This window comes from Hesperophylax consimilis, chromosome 25, assembly GCF_061612785.1.
Source record: "Hesperophylax consimilis isolate HC1 chromosome 25, BYU_Hcon_1.0, whole genome shotgun sequence".
In the NCBI taxonomy this organism is placed as follows: domain Eukaryota; kingdom Metazoa; phylum Arthropoda; class Insecta; order Trichoptera; family Limnephilidae; genus Hesperophylax; species Hesperophylax consimilis.
The window spans coordinates 11,117,351-11,131,650 of record NC_142860.1 but is presented as its reverse complement, the minus strand read 5'-3'; the positions used below and the strand labels follow the sequence as shown (position 1 = coordinate 11,131,650).

Below are 14,300 nucleotides of genomic sequence, written 5' to 3'. Positions count from 1 at the left end.
AAACTCGAGAGGCCAACCCTCCAAAAACATCTACTTTAAAATACATTCCTGTCACTCAGCGAGCACCCCATGCAATTGTCCTCCAATCACACAAACCGAAAATATCAAATATCTTGGTATATACTTCGACCGTTATTTAAAATAAGACAGACATATAGAGTCGGTTAAAGGAAAACTAAACAAGTTGATTTACTTTTTCAAAAACGTGAGAGATATACTAAACATATATGATATAAAGAATATATGCCTCGAAATAGCACAATCTAAAGTAGAACACGCCATTATTGCCTGGGACTATGTCAGTAAAAAATACATAGACACACTGTATAAAGCTCAGAAACGCAAACCTTAATAATAGTAATACTTAATACACCCACTTCAACCTTATTCAAAAAATTCTCAGTGATGAAGATTAAAAAATTATATTCAAAACAAATACTAAATTTCCTTTACAAGAAACTAAACACATTTTAAACTTCACAAATTTCTCGCAATACTAGAACAAAAAATGCACACCAAGCCTAGCTGCTCTGCCCTTTCTTAGGACTCTCGGATTCATAACGATCCTTAGACATGCCAGACTTGAAGACTTCGATTTAAGGTACTTTTTGAAATCAAAATATTACTAAAATTAGGTTTATTTTTGGTATTTTTTTTTTCAACAGCCACCATTTATTTATTTATAAATAAAAATGCAAAATTCTTATTTGGCCAGTAGCCACAACCATAATCAACTCAAATCTTTTTGGTTTTGTGTTTCAGATTAATCTTCTTAGAAATAACATCAGCGAAGCAGACATCTTTTTCGAGAGTCTATGCGAATGCTGCTACCAGGGAGAGATACATTATGTAAAATAAATAAAATTAAAATTTTCATATATTTCAAGAGTTATTTTATGACTCCCAAAAAATTTATAGCAATATCTTTTATAGGAACGGCTCGGTGCGTTGCGCTTGTGTCGTGAGGATGTAACCATTTTTACGGGGTAATGCTTGTTCCTTCCGCATAATGGATAAGTTGAGTGACACTGGCGAAATTCGGAATCCTTATATCAACAGCCCTATACATTACGAGAAGACCGATTTAATTCGACGGTGAGTACATGCCGTGTAACCCCCGTAAAGTATACATTTGGAAAACATCAGAGTCACATTGAAATTCGGTAATAAATCAAAGTTACTTACACATCTCCTTCCCAAGTACCCAAGTTTCTGGCCTTGTGTTCACTTCCACCAAAACCGTTGGAGTGCAGACCAGAAGCACCATCAAATCTGCTATGCTCAGGTTCATTAGGAAGATATTGGTAGAATTCCTCATGTCCTTTGTCTTCATTATCACAATTGGCACCATCACATTTCCCACCACTCCCAAACACATGATGATGATGCAGAACACCATGGATGTCGTCCTAATATACGCAGGGATTTGAGGGTAGTCTATATCTAACGTCGAGTTTGTGGCGTTAGTTTGATTTGATGAGTTGAATGAGTTTATTGTGTTGATTGAATTGATTGTGGTGATCCCTATCGCTTTGGCAAGGGTGGCCATCGTTTCATTCGCTCCACTTTCCGTCGGAGCAAACATCGACGGGTTGTAGGAATCATTTTGGAAAGAATTGAAACTCTTTCGGCCATAGTCATGATGTAACGTATTGGAACGGTTCCGTTGTTCATGTTGAAGAGGGTTTGAACTATTTCTGCCATGGTTATGCTGGAATGAGTCTGAACTATTTCTGCCACGTTGTTGGAACGAGTTGGACCCAGTTCTGCCATAGCTATGTTGGAACGGGTCGGAATTAATTCTGCCATGGTCATGTTGGTAAGGATTCGAACTATTAGTTCCTTTTTCGTACTGAAACGTGTTGAAATAACCGTAATCATGTTGGAGCGGGTCAGATCCATTCTGTATCAATACAGAAGAGTTCTCGTAAGCGAACTGTAGATTTGAAGTGAAATTTCCTGTTTTCTCGGTGGGGTGAATGCTGAATTGTGATTGTATGGCAAATGGTCCTACAACCGAGGCTATTGTTGATAGCATAAGTTTTCAATTATCAACTTGTGTTTTTTTTTTTCTTTCAACTCACATAAAACTTTCTTAAAAAGTCAATACTTTGTATCTATATAACTATTATTTATTAACGCCGAAATCTTATTTTGAAATAGTTGCCTGAATAAATACGAATTAAAATCATTTTATTATTAAAAAACACAGCTATTTTTCGAACATTTACAATAAAATGGAAATAAAAAGTTATTTTTAATTTGTGGTTACAATATTTTTTAAAGCCATTTTACGAAATTGAACAAATATTGTATCATTTTGTGTGTGTATCTTTTATTTTATTTAGTTGTACTGTTCAGATGTTGTATAAATCACTGTCACACGAACGTCCATTGTATCTGAAAACAAAAAAAAAAGAAAACCATGTTAGTAAGCTATAAAATTACAGTACCTTAATTTAAAATGATCGTTCTTCACTTTTGGGTCATTATCATCATGAACTTAAATGCATACTGTTGCAAAACTGCAACATACCGTTCAAACCACCTTTCACTCTTTGGTGTATACCTAATGCATGCCGTTTTAGAATTATCAAGTTCACGGTAATATATTTTATCGAGTGGCATCACCTTTTTTTTCTTTCGCGAATGTCAAATGTCACTTTTTCTTTAACAAAGTGAAGATTCTCGAAAATTGGTTGGAGGTTAGAATTACAGTTTTCTTTTGCTGTTATTATTTTGATTTTCTTAGGTAAGTAGATACAATAATACAATACTTATATGTAATAACTCGTATTTTTCAGGTACACTTATTAGTTTTGAGAAATTTTTTTAGTTTTTTTTATTTTTTTTTCATACGTAAATTGTTCATATTAATTTTTATTAAATACATGGTGTTGTAAACCTGCAAAAATTTTTTTTAATCAAATATCATAAAAAAATTACAAAAAAATAAAATTCTTTATATTTCCTTGCATATGCATGTAAATATCTAGAAAATATATTTTTTTCCAGAAAAATAAATAAATCATGCATTTAAGGTTTAAGTATATGTTCAGTTTTGGGTCATAATCGGGTACCATTAATATATGTTTAGTTTTGGGTCATAATCATGTACTCAAATATGTGTTCAGTTTTGGGTCATTTTTAACAGCAGTTAAAAACATATACAAATATTTTGACTTATAAATAGGGGAAAAGTACATAACATAAGAATATTATTTTACAAAAAGAGATATGAAAGAAATGCGCAATATCCTTATAAGAATTTGCAATTTTTTTTTTGAAATAATTTAGAGGGTAAAACAAAAAAATATATATATAAATAGATAAACAATGTTAAACAGAAATTTAAAAAATATATATTTAAACGAAGTATGTCTAAGTTGTTTACTTTGAACTTTATAGGAAAACAGTCTTCATTTTTCTACTAAAAGTAGTGCGCGTATCAAAAAATAAGTCAGAATCCTTGAGGTTTTGATTCTGATTAAGTGATTCGCACATTCTTCTGATTGCATCCCTGGACCGTGACACCAGCATTTGTACGCGTCCTGCTAATGTGAAATAAGTCGTTAAGCCTTGTTACTCTGGGTGGTACTTTGAAGTTTATTAATTTCAGTAAGTCGGGACAGTCAATAACGTTGTTACAGATTTTATACAGAGTCATGAGATCAAGGTATGTTCGCCGGTTAGATAGAGTGGAGACGTTATAACTCGAGTCATAATCATGTATTATTTCTAGTGCCAATTTATATTCTGATGGTTATGCCGAGATGTCATTTTTCTTGGAAACAGTACTCGGAGTAAACCACCTACAGCAACAATTATTACACGTGACTGCTCATAACAGCGAGTGTCCATAACAATGGACAAACTTTATACGTAATATAGTCAAAACATTCAATCCCAAATGTTTTCTGTTGTTTCCAAATTTTCCTGCCACTATATCTAATATCACAACTAACTAGCATTATTCCCATTGCTTTAAAAAAGGTTTCGTTTATGCAGGTTGACAGGTAATTAGTGGATAACCTTTTTAAATATGGGTCGTGGATCTGGGTACCTATCATGTTTAGTAAAAATCGAATATTTATATTCAGAAACAAAGTACATATATTGTTTTACTGCTGTAGTCTGTATGTGTGTTTGGTGATCTAAATAGTTATGTACTTCCCCACCTTCCTCTTTCCCATTTCCTGAACTTTCCCACTAACTTTAGTCCCAAAAAATTTCCTATTTGGGAATGCATATAGTCTCACTGGCACCAGTCGGTTGAGAAAAGTTGGATCTGAAAGTTCCTTGTTTGATAAAATAGAATAATAGTCTAAAATGGTATACCTATCACAAATGCAAAATAGTTTTTGGAAAGAAAGATTATTACAATTATATTGGATAAGGAGCTAAATTGTCACAGAAATATTTATATATTATTGAAAGTTTTAGTTCCTATACTATTGTAACGTTATTGTAATATTTATGTATTATTACTGTATATGTTTATAGGGTGCGCGGGATTGCACAAACTCCCCACATTATGGAATAAACTAGTTATAATTATTGTCAAAATCCGCTTTAAAAATAAATAGAGAAGTCTACTATCCATGATACTATATACTCGTACTTCCATTCCACGTCAAACGAATGCGGAAAAGCTAACATTAAATCACTTGTTTTATTAGTCTTTACTTGGAATCGGTTTACATTATGGATACAAAAAATAGCTCTGTACCAATTGAAGTTTTTGAGAATCAAAATTTCATTTATTTATTATAAGCATTAATTACTCGCCTGAAATATCCATACAAATTGAAAATATCTCCTGAGTAAAAATAAATGCCGCCGGCGGGAATTGAACCCGCACCTTCGATGTCCAGTCAGGTACTCTGGACCACTGAGCTTCGTCGGCTTATTCTTCATGTGTACAAGTACTTGTACATATGAAGTAAAGTAAAGTTTAAGAACCTATTTTATTGCTTATCTGAATTTTTCCCACATCAATTCAAATTTCGAAAATCATTTAAATTTGAAGGTCATTGAACCATTTGAACCGGAGTTCACAGCGACACGCCAAGGAAATATTATTATCAACTACTAAATTTACCCGACCACGCGTTGCTTTAACATTTTTATTTATACAGAAAATTAATAATGATCAATGTTTGATTGATAATGATTTCTATTTCAGTCTACGCCTTATACAAATAAGATACTACCGGGCTTTCCAATAAGAGGTGTTATTTTGAATAGCCCGCTATTTCGGTATATGTTACTTTTGAAGCTGTCATTTTTTGACATTTGACAAGTAGAAACTACGCCATTAATAAAAATGGAATGATACACGCTTCAACAACGCATTGAAATTACTAAAATTCACTTGAGTGAATCAAATGCAAATCATCTTGAGTGATGAGGCCCATTTCCACCTCAGTGGCTTCGTCAACAAGCAAAATGGTCGCATCTGGGGCTCGGAAAACCCAAGAGTTATTGTTGAAAAGCCTCTCTATCCTCAACGTGTGACTGTTTGGTGCGGTTTATGGTCCGGCGGAGTCATTGGACCTTACTTTTTTGAAAATTAGGCTGGAGCAACAGTTACGGTGAATGGATTGCGCTATTGAGAGATGATTAATGATTTTTTATAGCCGGAATTGGATGGTATTGATCTGGACAGCGTTTACTTTCAACAAGATTTTACGATTGAATATCAAAATAACACCTCTTATTGGAAAACCCCTATATAATAATAATATATAGTTAAAATGTTATGAAACTGTTATGTATTGGAATTACGTACAGATAATATCTCGACAAGAAATAGCTGTCACCAGCATCGTTTTAAGTAAAATACTGACGTCATCCTGACGAGAAAACCTTAAAATACATTTACCCTTTGAGCATCGGAAAGAAATACTTCAAAATTAATTTAATATTAACAACTGTCATAACAAACGATACGCTTGCCGAACATTTGTACCCCAGAGGCTTTCATACGCCCACTAATTTTAGGAAAGGAATGTTTCTAGTACCTTATAATATCTAAGCAATGGACCCATTAATTTGTATAAGTGTTTCTCAAACTTTTCGGCTCACCGCCCCCTTTTTGTACAGCGCCCCGCTCTAGAAAAATCTTTCGCTTTTAGACTGAAATTATAGGTGGCGCAAATACGAGCGTTTATTGTTGCACACGTATATTATATATTCAATTATGACAGTTATTTCATCGTATTATCATTATTATTTGATATAGAATCTTCCCTTTTGGAAACAAACAAAATCTATATCAATCATCATCTACTAATAAACCCGAAACTTTCCATATTTCTTTCCAAAGAACTAACTGAAGCTTCTCGCAAACTCTTGTGCGAATGAGTCGACTAATTATTATAAGAAATCCACTGCAGTGGCAAGATTCCGTATATATTTAGCGATAGCCCCCAGAACAGACGGCCGGCATAGTCCAGTGGTAACGCATTGGACTGCCATTCCGAAGGTCGCGGGTTCGAACCCGGCGTGCGCAAATAAATTTTATTTGATTAATTTGTGTTATTTCACAATTAATTAATTAAAATAATATGTAGTATATTTGCGGCACGTTCCAGAGTGGAAGATACTACCAGTATCGCCCTGGTGTAAGACCACCATTCAGAATTGAAACGTTGCTCCAAATGGCTTTAGCCGTGTTTAGTGACTAGATCTGAATAGCCAGGTACTTCCCCACCTTCCTCTTTCCCTTCCCCACTTACCTTCAGCCTCACAACATCCCCCAATTGGGGATGCCATAGTCTCACTGGCTCACTATAAAAATAAAAAAAAAGAACATCAAAAAATTTCTTGAATCTCTTATTTTAACTTGACTTAACTTAACACAAACTTTATTGTCACTTGTTTTTTTGCATAACCAATTATTACCATGTACACCGTTGTTGAAAAGTTGTTTTTTTAACCCTCTCTCTGTCGGGTACAAATATACAGTAAACAAAAACTTGATTGTTTAATTCTTTTAAAAATCTGAAACCGCATAAGATTCCCAACGGCTCCTAACCGTCTGGAGCCAGTGAGACTATGGCATCCCTAATTGGGATATGTTTTGAGGCTATTGGTATTAGTTAGGGGAAGGATATGAGGAAGAGGAAGGTGGGGAAGTACCTGGCTATTCGGATTTGGCAACTAAACACGGCAAAAGCCATTTCAAGCAACGTTTCAATTCTGAATTGTGTTCTTCTTTCAGGGCGATACGGGTATTTTCTACTCTGGAACGTGCCGCAAATATACTTAAACGCAAATATATATTTTTAATAGTTAATACAATAACTGTTGTAATATAATAATGTTGTGATTCAACAGTATTATTGTATTACAATACTGTGCGGTATAGAGTACAATAAACAAAACAAAACTAAAAATTGCTTAAGATTTTTCTACTCGAAGGCCTCAGATTATATGTGCAAGCAAAAAATTCGTTATTTGTATCAACTTTAACAGGTAAGGAAACAAATTTGCTTACTTTGGGTATACGGTTGTATGTAAATATGTATATAATAATATATTATTGTGTACTACTTACATATAAGTTTTGCAGGCTAGTTTTGAAATGCTGTTTTATCCTTTTGATGCATGAAATATGTATAATATCGTCTTTTTTGTTCATTAATACATATCTTGGGATTTCTTTTCTATTTTTCTCATTTATGTATCGAGTTTAAGAATTTTAAATGCTTTTATTGCCTGGTATTTATGGTGTGGTGTACAATGTTGAACTAATTACAAAAAATATAGTTATGTAATCAGCCCTTATATATTGCCCCTGCCGCCTGCCACCCCATTTGTCTTGGAAACTTCACCACCCCTGGATATCTCCAACGCCCCCCCAGGGGACCATAACATCCACTTTGGGAATCACTTTTTCGCTAGAAGGATCAAAATAAGTGTACATCGTTCAACAGTGTGTATTCAAACCAACTAAATAAAATTTGACGAGTTAAGTAACTACTCCAAGAAAACGAATTTCGCAAATGAATGCCTGAGATAAGAAATGGATATTTAACGTTTCTCCACAATCCCGAAAGAGTGAAGAAAAGTTCAATTTAGAAAAATTAATTCCACCACTTTGACAAGATTTTCCACGGAATTCCGTTTTCTTTCAATGCCAAAAAAGTAATTCAATTCGACATTATAAGGATTCAAATGGCTTTATTCCGTTTCCACAAAAAAGGCCTGGTTCAATTATTTTCTTAGTTTTCCCTTTTTTTAATATTGGTGTAGTTCGGGTTGATGATTTTTTTGTTGTCAACGAAAGTTTGCAAAAGACAATGGTCGTTTGATAATTTTGAGGTCATATGTGAATTTCGAATGATAACGTCATCATGAATAATTTTTACATTACATGTTGAATTATTCAGAATGTAAGGACTTTTGATGCAGATGCTTGAGAAACTACAGATTACGAGGATCCCAGTGACTAATTTTATTGTTATTTCATTCCATGCGGAGAATGTATCCTATATAATTATTTACGAAATAAATTAAAAGCATTAAAGTGAGAAGATTTCATTTAAAGTAAATTCAGAAATGGTAAAAATGAGATTGTTAAAAATGAAGGAATTTAATGAGGTGACAATAGCTTAATCCAAAGAGACGTCATCATTGATCTGTCTTTCCAATTATGAAACTGTCTTTTCAATTATTAAATATTATTAGAAGGAGGTTAACAAGCTTCTATAATTTATCCGTGAAAAATTCTGAGGTCTGAACCCAAGGTAATTTTTTTTTTAATTTATTCATAAAATAAAACGTCTTTCCTTGAAATTACTTTTCCTTGTGCTCATTTTCACGTAGGTACGTATACATGTGGTATTCGTGCAAAAAAGTGCCCACCATTGTTAAAGGAAAATATTTTATTCCAAACACATAAATACAAGCAGCTTTGTGAACAGTATACTACGTGCACAAAAAAGTATGTTTCTAATTTTCTGTTACATAATAAATCAAGTAGGTACTAAAATACCTGCCTACTCAATTATGAACTATATATTTTATTATATATGTTATTAAAACGTATATTCTATTGTATTCCATAAGAGATCTAGATTTCAATCTTGATTCTAAATTCATATTTGATGTACACATTAATGACATTGTACAAATCACTTAAAATGGTGGGATTTATTCGCAGAATATGTAAACTTTTCAAAGATCCTCAATCAATTTTAACAGTGCCTCAATTAGAAGTAAACTTAAATATGGAAGCATTATTTGGACTTGCCAACAGAAAAATCATGTAGGTAAGTAGGTACTATTTTTCACATACCTAAGCCATTTTGCGTTTTTATACTATAGCGTTACGTGGTATATTTCAATGGGACAATCGAACTATTTTTTTATTAGATGGACACGATAACGAGACAAGAACAACGCACAAGATAGTATGAAGTGTCAAGTGTGTCACCCTTTCGCAAAGTGCCTTTAAATGACTTGAGGGGGATCGAGTGTCCTGAGCGATATTTTGATTGGGTAATTTAAATAACGCAATAAATAAAACAATAAATTGACAGCAAACAATTGGTAAAGAGACAAGTTCCGTTACTGCTTTACTGAAGAGTGGAATGAATGATACATTCCTATACGTAATACATGATACAATATGTTTTTCTTCTTCTGGTGATCTCTCCTATCAGGCCACAATGAGACGTGCTGCAACTGACAACTAAAGTACACGGAGAAAAATGAGTATGGCTGATGTATTAAAATCCTGTTAAAAACGTGGTGGCAATCCATTTCCTGATTAAATATTGGACCATTCAGAATATAAAGGAACACGTGTTCATGCAGGTGTTCTTTTCCTAATAAATTTATACTAACGAAATGCAACATTATTAGTATTTTTATGAACACGTGTTCCGCCGTCCTTATAATTCGCGTATTACTGATACATTGTCATGAAATCTATCAATTTATTCTTTAAAGTCCTGCAGTCCCGTTTTTAACAGGAATACGAATAATCTTACCACGTTTTAAAAATAAATTAACAATATTTTACAACAGTGAGTTTTCTCCGTGTAGCCGATAGCACTCGTTATGTTTTATAAATCAGACTCCGAAGACGTTTTTTTATAGACTAGAATACTTCAATGTCACACCTGGATTGAAGAACAGTTTTCTCGCAGTTCTTTAATAAACGACCAATGTTTCTAATGTCGCACCTGGGATTGAAGAACGGTTTTCAGACAATTTTTTAATAAACGACCAACGTTTCTAATGTCACACCTGGATTGAAGAAGTGCTTTTAGGCAATTCTTTAATAAACTACCAACGTTTCTAATGTCGCACCTGGGATTGAAGAAAATTTTTCAGACAATTCTTTAATAAACGACCAACGTTTCTAATGTCACACCTGGATTGAAGAAGTGTTTTTAGGCAATTCTTTAATAAACTACCAACGTTTTTAATGTCGCACCTGGGATTGAAGAACATTTTTCAGACAATTCTTTAATAAACTACCAACGTTTCTAATGTCACACCTGGATTGAAGAAGTGTTTTTAGGCAATTCTTTAATAAACAGACAACGTTTCTAATGTCACACCTTGATTGAAGAACAGTATCAGACAATTCTTTAATAAACAACCAACGTTTCTAATATCACACCTGGATTGAAGAAGTGCTTTTAGGCAATTCTTTAATAAACAGACAACGTTTCTAATGTCACACCTTGATTGAAGAACAGTATCAGACAATTCTTTAATAAACAACCAACGTTTCTAATATCACACCTGGATTGAAGAACAGATTTCACGCAATTCTCTAATAAACGACCAACGTTTCTTTGCTTTTTCACGTAATTTGATACTTTCGAACTTGTAAAGCTCATAAGAAAGTACTAAATTAAGGATAACATCAGTTAGTAGGTGTCAACTCTTGTCCGACACCAACGACTTAATCATAAACTGTTCCACTAGAACCTACCCGTACATAGGTGACATTGATCGTATAACTTGAAGTACGAAGTCTTAAAAAGACTAAGGACGGGTTGTTTCGGAGAATTTGAACAATTCATCAAATTTCAACCTTCATTTCCGGGTTCTGTGAAAGTCCTATTCAAGTTCTGTTACTATATCATTATAGGCTAGTTGCTTGACAAAACTGAAATTAAAACAGAACTTGAAAAAATCTTTCACAGGACTGGAAGATGAACGTTGAATTTAGATGAATTGTTCAAATTCTCCGAAACAACCCGTCCTTACTCCAACACAAACAATGTTTCTGCTATGAAGTCTGAATTTGTAAAAAAATTCCAGAAATACTGTCAACAGAATAACGCAAAAATAGGATAATATTTCAGGAAAAAGTGAGCAGTTTAAAGTCTACAACAATATTTTCACTGAATATAAAACATGGATTATATCCATTTATATAATTGGATTTTTGGCAAGTAATTAAATACCACCGGTAGGAAGACGATTGCAGCGCAAAAGACATTTAAAACATTTCCAGTCTCAAAGAAGTCCACGTTAACGACATCTTGAATAATTATGTTTATTTTTAAATGGTCAATATAATTATTTCATTGATTTTAATTATCTGTTCAACTATTTTTAATAAAAATTTGCTTAAATTAAATACCTACTCAGTTTAAATATCAACTTCTTACATTTTTTTGGATATACCCTATATTCACAGCTGGTAGCGGCCTCTAAAAAAGCTTTTAAAAATCTGAATAAAATTGTGTAAGTTTATGACATTTGAAAAGGTATCGCGTGGAAAATTAGAAAAAAAATTTTTAAGCATCTAAAATTTAATCATTTAGCATCGCATTCTACAACAATATAAGTAAAAAATAACGGGACCTTCACTAGATACCTAGATAGTCCTATACAGCATCGGATTGGTAAAAATTGTTAATATATAGAGCTTACAGGGAAGTAATAAAGAAGTAGTCATTAGGTAAGTTTTTAGATTCTCACGGCGAAAAGCATTTTTGTTGTTTGTTTTTGGGGTGTTATGCGACATCACATCTTCGGATCTACCGGATTTGCCCTGATGATGGACACTGCAACGCTGTCCGAAACGTCGGCTAAAAAGGAGTTAGCGCAACACGGCATAACACCCCAAAAACAAACAACAAAAAAAGTAGTCATTAATTTAAACGCCCTGATGGGCTTTTACATTATCCATATATTACAACATTTACTGCGCAAAAAATAAAAAATATTTTTTAGGTTCACAAAATATCTACAAGAAAACAACAAATATACGCAATCGCTCTTTAAATATGCTACATAAAAATGTCATTCAGGTATCTCTTGAACACAGGAAAACTTTTATTAAATATGTCGATATTTGAGGTGAATTTGTTTCAAAGTGAGTGAAAGCGAGAAATAGGTCGATGTATGTGGTAGTTGGTACTGAAGTTATTGTTGCATAATAATAAATTTTGCCTAGTTGCTCGAGTAGGTACTCTGAAATCTATGAGTTGCAGGAGTTCACAACAGTCAAGTTTGGAGTGAATAATCTTAAATAAAAAAGTTAGTTAATTTGTTTTTCTTCTATTTTCCAGGGAATGTATTTAGTAAGAATGTATAGTTTATGTGTTGAATAGGTATGTGTAATTTGAAGTTAATAAATCGTAAAAAATTGTACTGCACACTTACAATATTTTTTTATATGAATCTGGTAGTATGGGGACAACACTATTGAATTGTATTCTAACAAGCTGCGTACTAGCGACAGATACACGATTTTTATAACCTCCAACGATTCGAAGTCTTTGATGGTTCTGATTATAAATCGCAGGGTCTTCATACCTTTTGGTGTCGCGAAGCTGCGACTCCACTATATTTTTAGAGGTGGTGCAGAGGCTCTATGAGGCCCTATGCCACACGCCCAAAGGACCAGTCCCAAACTACACCGAATGCTAGGTTATGGGACGATTTTATGCATCCGACGAACCCGATGGACAGTGCAATAATCAAAAAGGTATAAATCTGGGCTTCTGGAGCACAAGATAAGCCCAGATTGGAATGCAGGAAAGATGGACTCACCCGTTGATGACTATCACACGTCTCCAGGAGTATTGGTTGATTTCACTTCATAAAATATATGTATAATCGCCCTGTCTGATATTAATTATCACTCCGAACTCTGATAAGCAACTGACACCACTTGTCTGATTTTACATGTGTCGCAACAATATTTTTACTATGGTGACATTTTTGGGATGGGTAAAAGGGTAGGTAGGACATTTGCAGGATTTTGTATTGATATTACACTTGTCCATTAAGCCTGTGGATGCATACCTAACAATCCCCTATATATTGCGCGAACACCTTTGTTAGTTTTTTGTTTTATGTGATTTACAAAATTTAATTGAGTGTCAAACATAACTCAAAGGTCCAGAAATTCGTTGATTTTATCAATGATTTCGCCTGAATATTATGCCTTAAGGAACTTATTTCCCATCGGACCTAAGCGGAAAACCGGCCCTGATTATGTATCTTGACTGTAACGTTTCATATTTATTTAAAAAAAACAACAGATTTGTATTTAAGATTTTCACGGCCAAAAGTACCTATTTTTGTTATTTGTTTTTGGGGTGTTATGCCGTGTCGCGCTAACTCCTTCTTTAGCCAACGTTTTGGACAGCATTGCAGTGTCCATCATCAGGGCAGATGTTTTATTTGAATAACACATCTGAATAACAAAGGGCAGATGTTTTTAAATAACACATCTGCCCTCATGATGGACACTGCAATGCTGTCCGAAACGTTGGCTAAAGAAGGAGTTAGCGCAACACGGCATAACACCCTAAAAACAAATAACAAAAAAAAACAGATTTGTAGTTTTGGCGCCAGTAACAAACTTCCTTTTTTTGTTCACCATTTTGTCTAGCCGACGCTCATGGATACACGTATCAAAACAACTTTTCCACAAAATACATGTCGCAAAAAATCTTTTCCACAAAACTATTTATTTATTTATTGCATCTCAATATACATAAATCACATTTTTTCTCATAAAAATCAACCTCACTAGGACTAGGACCTGTATCAAGATATCTATGGAGATGATCATTTTAACTATAATCCATCGTGTACGCCAAACATTATCTTATTTTTTGGCATTTTCTATTTAAACTTATTAAATCTTGCCAAGGACACATTTCCTAATAATTTGCGCTTCCATAAAATAGCATAAAACTCAACTGCGTCATACACAATCCTGGCAGTGGTAATTCTAAGGTATTAGAACCATTTTATGCGTTTTAAATCCCTTTATCTAAATATGGACCGAGCTGTAACGATTTTCCCAA

The 14,300-nt window shown here is 33.6% G+C and overlaps 1 protein-coding gene across 3 annotated transcripts in view; it reads right to left on the bottom strand.

The window, feature by feature from the left end:
- ETHR (ecdysis triggering hormone receptor) overlaps window positions 1–14,300 on the bottom strand; it is a 465,888-nt gene that overhangs the window by 343,400 nt on the left and 108,188 nt on the right. For all 3 annotated transcript variants that reach the window (XM_089646832.1, XM_089646833.1, XM_089646831.1), the window contains one exon: window positions 1,186–2,400. In XM_089646832.1, the coding sequence (XP_089502958.1) occupies window positions 1,186–2,038 (853 nt within the window). In that variant the 5' untranslated portion in view covers window positions 2,039–2,400. The remainder of the gene's footprint in view (window positions 1–1,185; window positions 2,401–14,300) is intronic.